We start from the raw sequence: 19188 nt of genomic DNA, 5'->3' as shown, positions 1-19188 counted from the left end.
GCGATGGGTGGGGGGCAGAACCGCCTTTCTGTAGTTACATATAGTGAACTCAAGAGGTGACTTTAAATACAGCTATAGTCACAGTGTCCCTCTGCTAGTTTCTTGTTGGATGAAGATCCTCCAGTCTCCAAGCCAAGGACAGATTCAGACATTTGATCCCTCAGTAGATAGGGTCTCTGTTCATGTTTAGCAGTGAAGTTTCAAAAATTCAATTTTCAGCCATCATCGACCCCCCCCCCAAGACTAAACCAAATTTCAGAGAAGTAGATTGAGGCAAAATAGGAAGGCAGTAAAAATTTTAAAGAACATGGAAAGAGAAAGGAGCCCCTCAGCTTGGAGTGTAGTTGCATTCTCTCACTAACCCAGGGTCAAGAGTTTTGACGTAAGTAACAAAATTTGCAATGAAGAATACCTACGTAGAATTCCTTTTTATACTCTTCAAGCAAAATGGTCACATGGCAATGAGTCATGTGACCTGTGAGTTTAGTCTTCCTCCTTTCCAGCCTGCACTATCCGCTGCACCTCAGAAACCACCCTTTGCCCTCATCACCTTCACCCCTCCCACACCACATAGGAAAAAAAAAAAAACAGGAGAGAAAAGTTTCTTAGAAACCCCCTGAAGAATGTCACTTCAGAGCCACCAAGTCATACCTGCCGTCTCTTGTAGAACACAGTGGTGCCACTGTCTCTGGAGAAGCCAGACCTATTTCTTGGGTCTATAGTACTCTTTTCCTAAGCACCTCTCGGAGATACCCCTAAAGTTAATACCCAGACTGAACTCCCGTGAAAGCTCTATTTAATAAACTCCAGCACTGTTTCCAAAAAGAAAACATAAAAAGAATTATTGATAAGTATTCTAGGAAAAGGATCATGGAGTCACAAATCCTTCAGTATTTTCCAACCTGGTCTCTGTGTTTGTGTGTGTGCGGGCGCGCATTCGTGCACGTGCTTGCATGCCGGTGCGCATGAGCTTTGTGATTATCTACGCAAAGCTTTGTAGCACGGATGATTTCTTAGGAGAGAAACAGAAACAAACAATGGAATCCTAGGAAACAAGTGCGCACCAGATGCATAGCTGTCTGCCTGCCAGCGCGCACCTCAGCAGTCAGCGCTTCTCACTCCCTCAGAACCCTTTGCTCACACCCAGAATATTGATGGTTATGTAAGATTTGCTGGCACCGTCATTGGAAGTCTGAATGGAATTTACCCATAACCACACATTCCCAGAGTCTGGTGACAGTCCCCCTTTCTTTTCCCGCCGCCTCGCTCTTTCTTAGTTGCCTCTGCTGGCTCAGGCGCGTCTGTTCCACTTCATGCTCAGACCCCTAACCGAGCTCCTCTGCTCATCAACATACAAGGCCACAGGAAGCATGAGCTTCACCTGCTCGGAAGGTACATAAATGACCTCCACTGTTAAACGAGTCCGCATTCTGCACTGAGAGCAAGGATACGGGCCAGGGAGGGTTCTGGAGAGACACCCAGTGAGGCCTTCCCATGGTTTGGAGGCTTGAGTATGAATGTTGTCTTGGATGGAAGGTCCTCAGCCCCAACCAAATGGGAACAAGAACCAAGAGCCTTTTCCACACTTTAGGACAGTGTGAAGGTCAGTTTTGTAAAGAGATCTTGGGAGGTTGTTGTTTTCTTTTCTTTTCTTTCTTTCTTTTTTTTTTTTTTTTTTTTTTTTTTTTTTTTTTTTTTTTTTTTTTTTTTTGAGACAGGGTTTCTCTGTAGCTTTGGTGCCTGTACTGGAACTAACTCTTATAAACCAGGCTGGGCTCAAACTCACAGAGATCGCCTGCCTCTGCCTCCTGAGTGCTGGGATTAAAGGTGTATGCCGCCTCTGCCCAGTGATTTTGGGAGTCTCTGATGACAGGTAATAGCAAAGTTGAGGACAGCCTCAGAGTCGAACAGAAGAAAGTCACTTTGAATACTCTGTAAATAGCCGTTTTGTGACCTACAACTTCATATGTTCAGATTCAGCACCGTGACACCAGGGCAGAGGTAAAAATAGTCACATTGATGGCCTGATCCGAGCTGCTTCTGAGCCAGCAGTTGCCAGGACAGGAGTGGCTGGCAGAGGTACCTGGTCTTCACTGCCGATGACGAGACCCTCCTTGAGTCTGCTGGGGTGTATGATAGCAGGACACCCCTGAGGAGCCATGCTGGCTCTTCCCACTTCGCTGGCCCCCTGAGCTGAGGATCCTGCAATCTACTTATTCTTCAGAGGCACCTGGCTCTCTGACAGCCAAAGGGCCTAAAGCCCAGGCTGCAGCCACCTCCTCTTTTCTTTTAAAACCAGCTTCACTCGATTGCCATCGAAAAGAGCCTATCCTGTTGCCCGAGATTCAGTTGACCTTACTACAACTTAGTTAAATTGGGTTGGCGTTAATAAGTTTTTCACAAACCTAAAATTATAAAAGAAAGCTCCAGCTAAGGGAGACCCATTTATATGTGACTTGTGTAACTATTGTAATGTTCTAATCAATGGATACATGATAAGAACTGTTTCAGGGTTTCAAATCCTCCCACACGGACCTAGATGGGAAAGTTCTATTATTGCAGAGGTGTAGGAATGTAACATTGTATTTAAGTATGCCTTTTTCTAGATCTGAAATGTTGCCAGTTTAGTTGCTATTTTATAGTAAGTGATCTACAAAGGATGGTTAATGTGAATTCTGAGCTTATTGCTCAAGTAAGGATGCTGGGCTGTTTCTCAAGCATACAGGAATAAATAGGGGGCTGGAGATATAGCTCGGCTGGTAAAGCGCTTGCCTGAAATGCATGAAGCCCTGGGTTCGATCTCCAGACCCACATAGACTAGACATGGTGGTGCAAGCCTACAATCCCAGCACACTGGGGGTGAGAGCAGGAGAATCAGAAGTTCAAGGTCATACTTGGTCATTTAACAAATCTCAGACCAACCTGGCAATCTATGGACCCCCGTCCAAAAGACAACAATGAATAGTCAGAGAGGCAGTAGCAGGTCCCTGTGATGTCCTGGAGTATTAGCCACTATGACTAGCCCAACCCACTTTGAATGAAATTCTAGCAAAATCAACACTATCAATTATTCACTTGGAAGTAGCATGGGGAGATGAGAGCCCTGGAGGTCCAGCTGTCCATTGCCATGATTTTGCAAGTTGGAGACGTGAAGCAGGATAGTTTGCCCACGGCAGACGGCTCTAAGGTTCTGGTGTGCTTATCATCAACAGTCCTTTTAGGTAAGCCGGGCATCCTTTGTTCCTGAATTTGATCTGGGGACATTCTTCCCCAAGGTGACCGCTGGACTGTATTTGAATAAAAAAAAAAAGTTTGTCTGGAGGTTTCCTGAGGATTCTGGTGACTGTTCAGAGATCAGCAGGGCTGTTAACGGGACACTAAGTTGATTACGGGGCTGCTGTGGCGGCATTCAAACTGTTCATTCAGCACTTGTTCTCCTTGGCTAACCCGGGCTGGGCTGAAGGCCGTTTTGCGAACCCGTGTAAAAAAACAAGCAGGGTATTAAGGATTTCTGCTCAACAGACCTTAGGAGGTTTGCATGTCCTTGGGTTTGTAAATGACATTTAATAAATATTACATAAAGGGGCACTTCCTGAAGGAAGTGAGAAAGTCATTGTGTTTGGGGCAGATGACTGTGGAAGCTGGGCGGTCCTCATTTGCGTAACCATCACCTCATCTTGGGAAAGGTGCTGCTTCACCCCAGCTAGAGATTGACAAAAGTTATCTCATTTGTGCGTAGCACACAGCCATGACGAGGTTCCCCAGAGCCCCCGGTGGACATCCGTGGACATCTGGCCTGTGGAGGCGGGAAGCAAGGCCAGACGCTGTAGGGTAGGGAAGGCCAGAGGGATTTCCTCAGGACGGGCAAGACCGTGTATGACTGGCAAGGGAGCGTTTCTTTCCGTTCAGAACCATCTCCATCTTCATCTCAGCCTGTGTCTGCCATGAACCTAAGATTAGGGAGCATAGGCTGACCAGCACTAGGATGTGGGGCAAAGGGGACCGTGGTAACCTTGATTTTCAGAAGGGTGCAGCCCGTTATTCTTTTCGAAGCATGTACAGTTCCTGTAGGCTTCCACAGCACTGATATTTTCCAGATGTTTCTTTCTTCCCTCTGGCTATTATGTCTCGGTTCACCTTGCCCTTTCAATAAAATTGATATAAAATTCCGAAAGGGTCTTAGGCATGTTAGAATCAATGACCCGTCAATAGGAACTGATTTAATATCAGACCTTATATTACTATTTATGATGTCCCCTTGCCTGTAAATAGAATTGGTACTGTTGAAACTTCATGTTGAAGTAAAAGGCAAGAATATCCTTTACAAAAATTTATTGTCATAAGGCACAATAGTTAATGATAACCCGTTTGTAGCACTTATTCTATCAAATTGCTTTGTTTATGGTACTGGCTGCAATACCAGACACATCTGTGAATTACATATTACTTTTATCTTCATTTTATAGATGAGCAAATAGATACTTGAGAGGTTTATTATTATTATTATTATTTTGCTTAAGGCCGTATAAATAATAAATAGCAGAGCTCAATCTAAACCCAGATTTGAGAAACCTAGGCAGTTTACGTAGTTCTTCCATTAAATTGACCATAGAGCCTGCCCCCTCCATATAAAAACAGATATAAGGAAAAGGAAGGCAGCTGGAAAAGACATTTCTTAAAGAATGTACCTCTCCACATAATCTCCAGTTGGGTGTTTCCTTCCTTTGGATGATTTTTCCCTCACCCTAGGATTGGTGCTAAAACAAGGGTTGGTAAAATATATAACCTCCGAAGACAGGTAGAGTCGTGGAAGCTGTCCTACCCACTTCTCTGAAGGGCAAACCGGGGCCACCCCAGGGCTAAGAGGACTTCCTCTGAGTCTGTAGTAAGGGTCAGGTGGGGAGGGGAGGGCAGGATGGCTGCTGTGCTCTGGGCCCTCCTGCCCTTTGGCCTTTTATCTCCTGTCCGTCAGCATTTCCCAAAGCCAGAGTGGCCTTTAACTCCCAGCATTGGTTAGAGGGAGCCAGCCACGCACTAGGGGGGCTTCTGCCCATCCTGTCCTACTTTCTTAGAGGCCATTCCTGGCACTGGTGAAGTTTGTGCCTTGCGAACGGGACTCTTCCAAACGCTTGCAACAGCATCTGTATCACTAGCCTGAAAAAAAAAAAAAAAAAAAAAAAAAAAGCAGCCCTGAAAGAGTTTTCACGTCAAAGCCCAAGACAGGGAATGTCAGAAGTGCTAACCCCAGATGCAGTGCGAGCTTGCCCCTGTGCACTTCTGCCCCGCACCTCCGTTCTCTCCAGGGCACCTTTCCTGTGCTGGGCCCCACCTGCCGGGTCGCCTCCTCCCGCGGCGGCCCCTCGGGGGCGGACTCCTGTGGCCCAGCCCCGCGCGATTCGTCACTCCTGCGGAACTTTCCCCTGAAAATCCCTCCCGCAGCCCTCCGCCTCGGGAGGTTCTGATCTCAGCGGCTTCCTCCCACCGCGTCCCGCCGCCCGCGCGCATCGCTCTCGTCTGGGAGCCTCGCAGCCTCACGTCCATGTCCGCGGCGGTGGCGTCTGCGGCTGGGCACCCCGACAGCATGCTCTCCGAGGCGGAGGAGCCCAAGGAAGGTACGCCAGCCACTCGGCTCGCCAAGTTCAGCGCAGGAATGTGGAGGAAGGCGGGAGCCGGCATTGATGGGAGCAGCTAGCAAGCGGTGGGGAACTTTGTCTCTCTCCAGCCTGGCTGGACGCGGAGAGCCCAGGGTGCAGCCCTGTCCCACTAGGCAGGCGGTTAAGAGGCAAGGGACCCAGCATCAGACCTAGCCAAGCCTGCCCACCAAGGCTGCTTTTCAGATTTCTCTCGAAAGGAGAAAGCGAGCTTTGACTGTTAATACAAAAAGAAAAAAGCGCCTGGAATGGGCCGCCTGCCTGGGGACAGCCCAAAGCTGGATTCCCAGGAACAGCCCAAGTCCGGGTTTCTTGAAAAGGGGTGTCAGAAATTGGAAGGGACGTGCGTTTCCGGCTAAAAGGGGAAGCTGAGTGAGGAGAGAAGTGAAAGATCTTTATTTGGGGAATACGTTCTTTTTTGTTTGTTTTTTGTTTTGTTTTGCCAGCTCTTCTGCTGTTCGTTTTGCTGGGGACCGAAAGATGTGAGGGGGCCTCTTTTACCATTTGAAATAGGAGAGGCTGTCCCTTTCTGTCTTTGCAAAAGCAAGAGTTTCATTTACTGCTAACAGAGCTGGTGACAGGCCTGGAAAAGCTCCAACCAAAACACTATTATAGCTGGTGTTAGCTTGGGAGTTTATTTGTGTATGAGTGTTTGTGCGCTTTGTTTCCTGGAACTTTATGTATACAAAAGTCCACTTGTACACGGGGGGTGGGAGTAGAGGTAGCTGGGGAAAATTAGTGGGTGGGGGTGTTCAAGGCTGTGAAATCCCCCGTTCTTTTCAGTTAGCATCTTGGAGACTGCTAAGTTGCAAGTCAGCCACAGCTCCTGGGGCAGCAACTGAGCAAGGAAAGTTCTACATTTTGCAGTGTAGGCCTTCGATGTGGCCCATGTACCTTGCTATGTGGTATGAGGGAAACTGTCAATTGAAAGGGCTTGTTTAACAGAAATCCAGGCCAGCCAGCATGAAAAGTGACAGCTAGGAGAATTGTTGCTTTGAAGCAGGGTGTCTCCCTGTGTTGGCCTCTGTACCAAGAGAGCTTTGTGCTGATGGCTGTGTTTTGTGCAATTTACACGAAGTCAAAAGTAGTCAAAGGAAATAGGAGCTGGGCTGAGAAGTCGTTCCTGAACTTTTTTTGTAAATTGCATAGCGTTTTCTTCCAGGCCTGTTATTCCCTGTCTTTTAGGAAAGGAGTTTGGGAGTAGGGGGTGAATAACTACCAGGCCAACTGTATTACACCTCCCTCTGGCTTCATCCACAGTCTCGCCTCCTTTGGCTGCCTCTGGCTGTGAGTTTGCAGGCAGCCACATGGAAGCTGTGGTGTGGTGGGCGCCTTTCACTTGTTCCTCATCTGCCCTTGCCTGCAGTGGTTACTTACTTGCCACACACCCTTTGCCCTCTGCATTTTAGAGGAAATCCAGAATGTTCATTTCTTTTAAATTAACCTGAGCTGCTAGAATTTTAAATTGATAGCAGTTAGGGTAAGTTTTTTTTTTTAAACCAAGTCTGAGGAAAATCAGTCTATTACTTTAGTGACCAGATTGATGCATTGAAGCTTGTGCTAGGATGTGTGTTAGAATGTGCGTGTGTGTGTGTGTGTGTATGTGTGTGTGTGTGGTGTATCTGCCAGGCTGCTGTTTTGTGGACTCCAACCCCTCACTTAGTCTATCACCACTTAGTTTTCTTGCTGTTTCTCCTCACTGACCCCATCCTTCCCTACCTCCCTTTACTTACAGTTTGTGGGTTTTTTCCCCCTGGGGGCAACCTTGTCTGTCTTGTCTAGTGTAACATCATCAGGAGCCCTTCACACTCTTTGAATGGCAAGAAAATTGCCTGTGGGTGCTTCCCATCCCATTTGTTGTAGTGGTGGATACTTCCGATTCAGTATTCCGAACCCTAGTAAGAGACTAGCGTACTTTCACTGGGGGCGAATCTGAAAAACATGCCATCAGAAGTAGACGTCCCAAGAGGCCAATTTATCCATGCACGTGCATGAATGTGGACGAATATGACTGCGGAGATTGTTCAGCTCTCCTAGCTTAGAATGCCCTTGGCTCTGTGCCAGCAGTAGCTCCCGCCTACAGTCACCTCCTGAGGAAATGCTTTCATTTGGCCTGTTTGCCAGTAGGTAAGTGACTGTACTTCACATGATTTAAAAAAAAAATATATCCAGGATTTGCTATGAAGGAGAAAGCGTTTACAGTATCTAACCATCAAGTGAACGGGAAGCAGCCAGTTTATTAAGGAGGAGAATGCCTTTGAAAAGAGGATGTCAACAGTTTCCTGTGGATCTGGGCTTCCTGAGGAGACAATTAATATCCACATATTTGGCATTTAGTTGCTTCCTGTTGAGTATGTTGCTTAATTATGAACGTAGTAAAAATGAATGATAGTTGAGATCACTGAGGATGATTTAGACATAAGCACTGAAGAATCCAAGACTCTTTTGCCTTGAGAATCAATCAGGGTTTGGGTAGTGGAAATGCGGAAGCTATCATCGCTTCCTGAGGATCTGGGGGAGAATTGAGGGCTGGCTGGCAAGAGAGTACAGCTCTCTGCTTCATTGCCCACACGAGCCTTTTCCCTTTGCCCCCTAACCTAGGTCATTCCTGCCCTACCAGTTCCAATATTTCACAGTGAACATGGTGGCCATTAGACAACCTCCTGCTTGCAGACTGACAGCCACATGCACCAAGCCGTGGAACAGGTGTCTTTGATACTCCAGAATGACACTCTTCCCACCGTGGCCCTCCACACAGTCTTTCTTGGTCTCTTCCCTCCCACGCTTAGATGAGTTCTCATTTCTCAAAAAAAAAAAAAAAAAAAGTGTTTGCCACGTGTCTGCCCTAACACCCTTTTCTTTATCTGAGTCCTTTTCCTGACCAGCTCTTCAGAGAAGCCGTTTCTGAACCAACTCCTCCCTTATCTGAACCAGAACCCCCAGATGTCTGTTCTCAGAACTCCTGTCCTTTCCTCTGTTGCTACACACCACACTAGGTAACCTCCCTTCCAGGCTGCAGTCTCTTAAGCAAAAGTGTCTTTTCCACCACCTTGGTCCCCAGAATCTACAGCGAGAGAGGTGCTCGTTAAATACCATGGACGAAACGGCTGACTCGTGTATAAAGCTTATCCCCATCACTTGGTCCAGTTTTAAGCATTACTTATCTGCCCTTTAAAATGAACTTTTCTTTAAAAAAAAAAAAAACACTTTCTGATTGTTTTAATTTTCAAGATATCATCTGGCTGTGTAACCCAGGCAAACCTTGAGCTCACAGTGATGCTCCTGCCTCAGCCTCCCAAGTGCTGGGATTACAGATACATACCAACATACCTGGACTTTTAATGTTTTTTTCCTGGTACCTTGTATTACTAAAATCTGGTTGGTTTTGTGTTTTGGTTTGTGAAATTTTTTTTCCCTTTTGTCTTTTTGGTTCATCACTCTACAAATTTGTGAAAATCATCAGTAAACCTCTGGCCATATCTTTTGTCAAAATGACCATTTAAAACTGTAATAATAATAAAGTTTAAAGGCTAGCAAAATGGATCAGCCAATGAAGGTGCTTGCCCAAGCTGGATGACCTAAATCCAATCCCTGGAACTCCCATGGGAAAGAAGAGAACCAACCCCTACAAGCTATCCTTTGACCTCCACAACTTCTCTCCATCTCCCATCACACACACACACACACACACACACACACACACACACACACCCCACATAAACAAATTAAAACCACCACCAAAATACAGCTGTATTTAACACTAGGAACCAGCATCGTCCTAGGTTCCTCTGACGTCAGCATCCCTTGGTTCCCTTTCTTTTTCCAGCTCTTGCATCACATCTGCTCTGCCTCCATCCTGGTCTCCTCTAAGAACCACCTGTATACTGAGCTGGCTGGCAGGCACTGTGCTTTGAACATAGAACAGGAACCTTCAATTCAATAAGTCTCACATGACCACACCCCTTCTGCCAGCACAAATCTGATCTCTCTTCGGAGTTTCTACTGAATGTCCTCCCCCTCTCTTTGGATTCCTGCATGTTCCTATCAACTCTGTCCTGTCCTTTGTCTTCTGCCTCCAAGTAGTCACCAAGGAAGGCCTCCCACTTCCCCTGCTTCGTTCCTCCTGGAATACATCTTGTTTATATGTCCTGCACCTGAGCGTTTGTGCTCGGGTTGTTATAGTAATCGCCCCCATTGCTACAATTCCAGAGGCAAAAAATGGAATGTAGTTTCTGTTATTGTAAACAAAATAATTGATGGAAATTTTGAATAATTTGTACATTCACTGTGTTTAGACAGCTTTCTGTCACTCTAATAAAAATACCCGAGGTAATCAACTTCTATGGAAACATTTTTATTTGTTACTGTTTTTTTTAAATAGGCTTTTACTGTATAACCTAGAGTAGACTTTTAATTAACTATGTATACCCATTGGGGGCTTCAAATTCCTTGTCCCCCTGTCCTAGGCTTGTGGATGCTAGGATTGCAGTTAGGAATCTCTCTGGTTGAAGGGTTTATTTTGATTTGCTGTTTTAGAGGTTTCAGGGCATGATTGATGGGCCTCTTGCCTGGGTCTGTGCTGTTGGCAGCTTATCATGAGGAAAACCGTGAATGTGGTGTCCAGGAAATCACAGAGAACAAGGACAGGCCGCAGTCTCACCCTGACACCCTCTGGTCACTTGAAACCCTCCACTTCTAGTTGTGCCACTGGTGGCCTTTGAACATAAGCCTGCGGGGAACCCTGAGATCAGATCCACAGCACCCACTAACAGGCTCAAAACCCAGGCTTTCAGGATGTACTAGGGAGCACAGTCAGACCCCAATAACCATCTGGTGAGGTTGCCACCACTGCCATCACTACCTCTGACTATTCAGGTTTTCTGTCATCTTAGCCTTCAAGGTCCCAGATTTTAGCCATCTGATTGGTCTTGGCTGAGAGTCCCTGCCCTTGCTGCTGGGGGAGAGGGTGCTTCCGATTCCAGTGCTGGGAAATGGGAGTCTGAGTCTTTCAACTGTGTTAAGGAGACCTGTTGCAAAATGGGAAGTTCTAATTTGCATCCCCTTAACCGCAACAATCTACCCCAGCACTTGGCCAGCAGTATTCTGTTCAGTTACTTCCCCATTCCTCTCAACAGCCCCGTTTCCTTGGCTGTGATCGCTCTGGTTCTGCCTCAAGTGGGTTCTGCCTCTAAGTACACCCATTTTGCAGAGAATGCTCTTCCAGCCTGCTCCCTGGTATCCTATGCGTATCCAATACGCACTGTTTTCACCCTGTGTTAACAATAAGTCATTCTATTTGCCTGCGCTTTATTATGAACTTTTTGACAACAAGGTTATACATTTTCCCTTCCTGAACCCCCGAAGCCAAACTGGGGGCATCTCATATGGAAGGAGCTAACGGTGATTTGTTAAATGATCAACTTTAAATGAAGATATGTGATATGGCAGAATCTTGAAGAAAGAGCATTGCTTAAAACTTGCCTTGCCTCTTTCTAGAAATAGAAATGGCGCCTTCCGAATCCAGAGGATCAGCTTATTTTGATTTTCTTAAAATTTTCATACAGGTATTCTTAGCAAAGACAAAACAAGCATGGGGTCAGGGTCTCAGTAGCTTGCCAGCATCGTGAATTTCCTTGAACACAGAGAAGCGGCACCGAAGCTGGGCTATGCGGAGTCCTTTCCTACACTAGATCCCGTGCTGGGCATACTCTCATTGCATGCTGTGTTAAGGTCTTTTATGTCCATCCCAGTTGACAGCTAAGCAGCTTCATTTCAAAGTGTGAATAACTGTACCCGAAGTTAGGAAAGGTAAAACCAGAATTTGAACAGAGACCCCACTAACTGCAGAATGTGTCCCTCAATCCCTGTGTAAAAGCTCCAGCCATGTCTAAACCCACCCCTCGTCCATCCTCACATAAGCTTGGGGTTCAGGAAGTCTCTGTAGCCTGGGTCTACTTGTGCCCTAGAGAAGTCAGAAGTGGGGAGACAGAGGCTCTGGCTCACGCTATCTGCTGCCTCTTGCCAGGAGGCAGCTGCCCAGGTCACTCTCCAGTGCCTCTGTACAGCCCAAGTGCAGAAGATCTAGAAGCCAGCATCACAGGGGGCTGCCTCCTACAAACACAGAGGAATCCAAGGGCAGGAGCTGCTCTCTAGAGCTAGCCGATTGTCTTGTTAACTGTCGTCACCTCCAGGCTGTAGAACCCTGGGACTTATTCCTTCTGTGTAATATATTTTTGTACTTGACTGTGTGACAACATGTGACATTTGACTTTCTATGTCTGCTTACTACACCAAATATAAAATGGTCTAGCCACATTGCCACAAATGATAGGAATCCATTTATTTTTATGACTGAAAGGTATTCCATTTTGTCCTCATACCACATTTTCTTTATTCACTTATCAGTGAACAATGTGGATCCCATATCTTGCGTATTAGAAAGTGCGGTGTTCAATATGGGCAGACAGGCGTTTCTTTGGCATTCTGATTTTATTTCCTTTGTATGAGCACCCAGTCAGTGGGATTGCTGGGTCATGTGGTAATTGTATCTCTGTTTTTCTGAGGAACTTCCATACTGTGTTGTGTCATGCTGTATTGATTTGTATTCCTACCAAAAGTGTATAAGAATTCCTTTTTATTAAAATGCCTGCTTTTATTTTTTTATGTTTTCCCCTTGGTGACAGCCACTGTAACTGAGGTGCTGGCTTCTCACTGCCGGTTCCAGGTACGCTTCCCTGATGACAGGTGTGGAGCAAAATACCTTTTCATGTGTTTGTTGGTCATTTGTTTGAGAAACACACATTCAGACAGGTCTTCTGGGTTTTGGTTGGGTGGCGTGAGGTTTTGCCATTGAGTTACTCAACTTTCTTGCACGTTACAGTAATCTGTCCCTTGTTTCTCGTTAGATGAATGGTTTGCAGATAGTTTCTCTCTTGTAGGCTATGTCTTTATGGTGTCCTTTGCCCCACAGAAGCCCTTGCTGTTTGCTGTATTCTCATTTGTTTGCTTTTGTTTCCTCACCCCCAGAAGCCCCTTTCTGTTTCATTGTCCTGAAGGTTTTCTTCTAGATGGTTCACAGTTTCGCCGGTGAAGTATTTGTAACTGAGGAGAAGACTCAGTTTACGATGGTGACTTTCTAGAATCCTCTTCTGTGGGAATGGACCCCTGTGATGCTGTATGAGCTGGGCATCGGATGCTGTAGATTCTCACTGTTTCAGACCCATGGGTGTGGCACTCCAGGTTCTCATTCATTGCCTTGCCAGGTCCCTCCTTGTATCTTCTCTTTACAGCCCTGGCTTGGCCGAGGGAACGACAAGGCGAGGCCAGTGATGAGGTTGGCTATGCTACAGTGCCCGGTACTTGGTAAACCTGACCTTGATGTCGTACATAATGTAACAGGCATAGCATTCTCTCGTGAAGGCGAGACTTTGACACCGTTATCCCTTTCCATTACTGCAGTCATTCGCTTTAGAGTACAGTGTGCTGACAAGGACTAGAAGTAGAAAATTTGTTTCGGGATGGGGCACATTCTTTCCTCTCCCGGGAGCTGTTCACTGGCCTTGCGTTACCTGGTTCTCCGACTTCTAAAAGCTGGGGTACAACCGAGGCTCCCCATCCACACCTCTGAAACTTTTACCAGCCTGGTTACGCACCGTGCCTCTGTTGTTCTGAACTGTCAGCAGAGCGTGGATGATTAAATTCCCTGCTCCTGGCTATTAGTAATCCAGGAAGTAGCCAAAGGGTGGGTGGGCGGAAGAGAAACACAGCCAGGAAAGAAATCTCAGGATCCGGTGATTTCATCTCAACACGATACAAAAGTCAGCAATGTGCCACAGCCTTTTATTTGTGGACATTTCTGTTCCGCAGATGACGCCAACAACTTGGAAATTGGTGAAACGAGCAGGGTCCATGATGCGGTTTGTTCCTAAAATCACACCACAAATGAATTAGAATAAAATGAGGCCCTGCGCATGGCTAACTGTCTAAGAGAGGTCTGTCTAGCAAAATGCTTTGTAATTAGAATAATTCTCACTGCGAGTGCGTGTAGAATGGCCCACCGTGACTGGGGGTTAGGACAATATCGTGTCGTAGATCTTTCACTCTAAACTTTTCATCTTTGAGAGCGGCACCCAGGTTGACAGGACCCGCCCCCCAGCCTTCTTCTACCCTCTCCCTGGCATGCGTGACAAATAAGGATGTATGTAAATATGGTCTCTGCCTTCAGGCCATGAAACCTCCTTGAAACAGGAGAGTAATCTGTTTGTATAGATGTCACCCACTGCCTTTTGGAGAAGTTAACAAACCTAAATGGACCATTTGAACAATGTAGTGTTCCCATTCGACCTTCTCCAGTGAGAATAAGAGACAAGTCGCTATTAAGTAATATTTAGCTCCGCAAATAGGTCCTCGGTGTGAAAGGGGCCGACCAGAGCCTTAACCAGTGGGCCCACTCGTTTTCATCCCCTTAAGAAGAATCAGTTACTGGGAGCGCTGGTCGGGTGGGGAAGCCTTCAGGAGAATGTGCTGTATGTGTGTGGGTGGGGAAGGAGTCAGTGCCTGACCTGGAGCGCGCCATTGCAGGAACAGTTGCCCATCCCACAGCCTTACCTCCCAGGAGCCTGCAAGCCTGCTGCATTCTGGGAGTCAGAACATTTGTTTTTAGGAAGTAGTTGAGGGGCAGTGGCCTACTGTTTTCCACAGCCCCGATGGACAATGACCATGACAGAGGAAGTGTTGACTCTTGTTCTGATGGCTTACCATTGAAGAGTCAGCTGGAGCGGTTGTAGTGTCCTTGTGAGTGGTTACCAAGTGGGGAGCAAATCAGTAGCAGTCCTGCTCTGGGAATCAATAACATTGCAAGGCCTATGTTATCAGATTTGATTCCCTGCCACCATGTTAATGGTTTTGAAGACAGCACTTAGCCTCGTACATAGAGTCTAGAGGGAATGTGTCCTCTAGTGATAAACAAGGTGTAGCCTTATAAATATTGAGAAGCAAAGTCAGGTGGAGAGATTGCTTGCTCTCCGAACTCTGCGAGAAAGTGTGTGGAGAAAGAAAAGGCTGGAGCATGGGTTTAGTTTTCTGAAGGCAACCATTTTTTATGGGGGGGGGGCAGAGAGAGGTGGAACTGGTTAGGAAAAAGAAATAGACTCACACCAGTGAGAGAAGTAAATCCCAAAGAGAATGGGCTTGGAAGCCAGGAGGAGAGTCCGTGGAAGGAATGGCCAGTGAGTCTGAAGGAATGTTAGAGAGAATGCTTTGCCCCCTGTTTGGGGCCTTGAGTGAAGTTGGACTCAAGTAAACCCGGGAGCCAAAGCTTGAGGAGGCCATTGCGGTGGGGTGGGATTGGAATGTGCCTTGGGCGTTTGGCTGCTATTAAATGGACGAATGAAGACCGGCCGCTGTAAGTACCCAGTCCTCCTAAGCTCCCATGATTTCCCTTGCATGTGTTTTCTGAGTCTTACCAACAGACTCCTGTCATTCTATCCATCCCAGCACCTCCCCTCCATGCGGAGGGGAATCTGGGGAGCAGGTCTGCAGGCCTCTGGGGCATCACCAGATGAGCCCCAGTGCATGGAGGTAACAGGTAAAGATAGCCAAGGGGAAAAAAATAAATGTAAACCGGCAGAAAAACGTTTTCCCACAAGCTATAACAGCTCAAACACTCAGGAAAGTGTCTGGCTTATAATAAAGGAACCCGCACAATTAGAGCCAAACAGAAGAGATACCAAGGAAAGGGTTGGGACAGGACCCTAAGCACCTCTGTGCCTCCAGGGCTACTAGACCTCCACGAGGGGTCTGCTCATTAGCCCCAGGAGGCAGAGCAGAGTCTCTGGCTCCTCTCCCTCTCTAGACGGAGGAGTTCCCTCCTCCTGGCAACCAGTCCTTATTCTCTGAGTTGCCTCATTCGCATAAACAGGTAAGAGTTTGTGGTGATACATAGGAGTAGCTTCTCTCCCTTAGGACCTTTGTGACAGAAACAGTGAACCTAGAACATATAAGAATAGATGTTCTTGTCACTTAGGAAATTCCCAGGGTTTTAGGAACACTGGCCAGGAGCCAGAGATGAAGATAGTATTGATTTCCTATTGTATCATACCAACAGCCAGGTCTTTGTGCTCTGAAGACCTTTGCCCCGCTTGAGAGCAAGAGAATTTTCCTTTATTCCTTTCTCCCCTCGTGCCTTCATTTTCTCTCTTCCAAGGTGTTTACTTCTGGCATAAGCTGTATATTGTGGGAAGCCACTGATGGCCTTTGCCAGGGTGCTCTAGTCTTGGCATCTAACCTAGAGCTCTTCAGATTGCGATTTTACACATGCTCGGTAGGACTGAGATGCTCTGAAGCACTCTGAGAAATGTCAGTTTTGTTCTGTAATTAAGATAAAGGACTGTTGTCATAGGCTAGCAGAAATATGTTACACGGCTCGCTCCTGGTGAGAAACTGGGAGATAATGTTAATGTACAGTTTCATTTAGGAACTAAGTAAATAAGGATGCTCACAATAGCTCCCCTGACCACGTTCACACAGTGAATCCTCCCAGCACCCTTCATGAAAAGCCAAGAAGCAACCTTTTCTTTTCATCTCCAGAATTCTCCTGTCAAAGTAAGATGGTCGTGCACCAACAGTTCCCCTGACAGTGAGGCGCTTCGCAAATGATTTTTTTTTTCTTTCCAGGGTTAAAATGAAAATTGGGTAAGTCAGTTTTGAAATAGCTAGGATGAAAACACACTCCTCCTCAGATCACAGGTCCAAACGCCGGGGCCAGATTCTTGAGAAGGCGATAGTGAAAGAGTCATCTCCTGGGTAGCTGTCAACAGAGGTGGGATTCTGGGGCACAGGTAGCACACCTAGGAAAGGCAGGGGGAGAAAGGGCTGGGAGCCAGAATTGAACAGGAAGTCAAGGGAGGAGGCATTTGGCAGATTCCAGAGTTAAGGGAACAATGAGAGAGAACTGTGGGGTGGGGTGGGAGGGGCAAGTAAGAATGGGTGGGCGCGTGGAAGGAGAGGAAGGGAGGAGTGTGGGAATAATGTGAATTGGACAAAATGTAACTGAAAACCCCCAAAGTGAGCTGCATGCAGTATTTACCAGGCAAGAAATGGTGATGACCTGGGTAAGTTTGGGCAGTTTGCTTATTTGGGTTGGTTTAGCAGGAAGCGGGATGGGTGCTGTTTGCCAATGCGCTGTGCCCACTTGGAGCCAAAGGAATGGTGCCATTAAAAGATTATTTAAAAAAAAAAAGTAAGTTTCTCAGGCTGGATCTGTGTGAGGGGCCCATAAAGAAGGCAGTAACATTGGTACTCCTACAGCATGCTGACCTGGGCTAGTCAAAAGCCAGCCGGGGCTGTGTTGAATTTGCTAGAATGTCTAGTAACATTTTTTTTTTTTTTTACTGGGTTATAAAAGCGATTCCCTCCGAAAACTAGCAAATGGCAAATGATCAGTTAGCAAAGCAATCGAGCCAGCCTGTGGCAATCATCTCAGATCTGCCCGCTGTTCTGGGCCAGCATTACGGGACTGTTGGATGGATTTAAAACCAAAGCCCCTTGCCACAGAAGCTACACATCCGACTCTAGGGGCTGCCCTCATCGATGAGTCAGTGTGAACTGGGAAGAATTTTAGGTTTAGGGTTTCTCATGGACAGAACTGGATTATGTTGTTTGGTCACTCAGCCTTAGTTCTGATTTCTTGATCAAGCTGATCATTCTAGAAGTCCATGTAAGAGTAATTATTTCACATTCCTCTTCTGGCCTCGTATCCCAGAATGCTGTGGGATTGTTTCATGGGAGCGTCTGGCCGTGGGGGCGGGCAGGCGTTCCTTGTGTCTCTCAGCAGCCGAGCTGCAACTGGCTTGTTTCAACACATCGGAGGGTTAATCAGGTATATTATAATTGCTACTGGGAGAGGCAGTAGAGCTGAATCCTGACACAGTTCTCAAGGTTGCCAGGGGAAAGGGTCACCCTTGCAATCCTTAATTGTTTTCCATTCTCTTTCCCAAATATGAATTCTTAATATAACATTGCAATCAGTAAATCGGTCACTATCATGTACATTCCTGATTGGTTTTTAGCTCTTAGCTCTTGTTCCTTTAAAACACGCTTGAACCGAATGAAAAGCTAAACCGTTGACAACAGATCGATTAGTTGTCTTCGTTGTTGCTGTTTTCTTCATTGAACACTTTACAGTCTTTGGCATTTTTGTCCACGGAGATGTGGAATGTCAGCTGGATTAGTTAATCGTAGAGGAAGGTGTTAGAGTTTCCTTTCTGCTGCTATGGTAAAACACTCTTACCAAAAACAGCTTCGTGGAGGAAAGGATTTATGTGGCTTATATTTCCAGGTCACAGTCCATCTAGGGAAGTCAGGGCAGGACCTCAAGTAGGAGCCTGCAGCAGAAACCATGCAGGAATGCAGTTTGCTTGCTTGCATGCTTACTTGCTTGCTTGCCTGCTTTCTGGCTCACTCGTAGGCTAAAGCTCAGCTCGCCATTTTATACAACCCAGGACCACCCGCCTAGGGATGGAGCCACCCACAGTGCCTTGGGTCTTCAACCATCAATTAACACAGTCAAGACAGTCCCTCGCAGACATGCCCACAGGCCAACCTGATAAAGATAGTTGCTTGATTTATACCCTTTTCAGGTGATCTAGACTGTGCCATATTCACAGTTAATGGTAACCAGGACAGATGGAAGGAGAGAATTTTATTTAGTAGAGGTTCTAGAGTATTAAAGAACCTACCGGCACTTGCTTTCTTAGTATAGAATTGTCTATGACTTTTTTTTTTTTTTTTTTTTGTGAACCATCTCTCCCTATTTTGTGAAGTGGTCTATTCTGTTTTGCATTGTATATCCTTCATAGTTTTAGTCAGCCAGATTTTTTTTTTAAGTCCACGGTGCTTTTTTTTTTTTTTTTTAGTTCATGAATGACTCAATTGACTGAATGTAGGCAGCTTCTGAACTTGGCAGTCAGTTGCCATTGGCCTGCCCGTGGACAGGAAGTGTTTAGTATAGATATGACTAACCATTTTCCAAGCTTAAAATAAAGTGGGGGATTTTGGACAGAGTAGGTCTTTGTCACTCATTCCAGTGTTCGTTACATGGTAAAGTTCAAAAATGCTATTTTACATTTTTCCAGGCCTTCACTTCACCTAACTTTGTATATTATACAGGCTGAAACTTTTCTCATGCTGTTGGTGTTTTATTGATTTTTAAAAACAAATTATGGCAATACTGGAATAGTCCTTAGACTCTTCTGGGTCTGTATTTTCTACTTGTTTTTTTTTTTTTAAATTTTAGCTCATTTTAGGTTACCACACTCCTGAGCTACCTATAGACCTGCCTATAGAAAGTTTAAGCTAAATGAGGGTGAGCCTTGAGTAACTCTGCAGACCAGAGACCTGTCCTCAATATAAAGGCCATATGATACATCACCTTTAGCTGCCCCTGAAGCTCCTTCCGCTTAGCCTAGTGACTTTTAGACTTCTTTAAATCAGATCTCTCCTTCACTCAGAAAGAACCATGCTGTTTTGACAGACACCA

At 46.1% G+C, this 19188-nt stretch overlaps 1 protein-coding gene across 4 annotated transcripts in view; it reads left to right on the top strand.

Moving 5' to 3' along the window:
• Positions 1-19188, top strand: part of Tnfaip8 (TNF alpha induced protein 8) — a 113493-nt gene that overhangs the window by 69548 nt on the left and 24757 nt on the right. The window contains exon 1 of one of the 4 annotated variants that reach the window (XM_050149214.1): positions 5249-5612. The exons of 2 other annotated variants lie outside the window; for them this stretch is intronic. In XM_050149214.1, the coding sequence (XP_050005171.1) occupies positions 5249-5612 (364 nt within the window). Of the gene's footprint in view, positions 1-5248; positions 5613-16688; positions 16763-19188 lie in introns of those variants that run through there. One more of the 4 variants, XM_050149218.1, reaches the window with a different exon arrangement.

Source organism: Alexandromys fortis, unplaced genomic scaffold (assembly GCF_014885135.2).
Source record: "Alexandromys fortis isolate MF-2015 unplaced genomic scaffold, M_Fortis_MF-2015_v1.1 scaffold_60, whole genome shotgun sequence".
Taxonomy (NCBI): domain Eukaryota; kingdom Metazoa; phylum Chordata; class Mammalia; order Rodentia; family Cricetidae; genus Alexandromys; species Alexandromys fortis.
The sequence above is the reverse complement of the archived record's forward strand: the minus strand, read 5'-3'. Positions and strand labels throughout refer to the sequence as shown.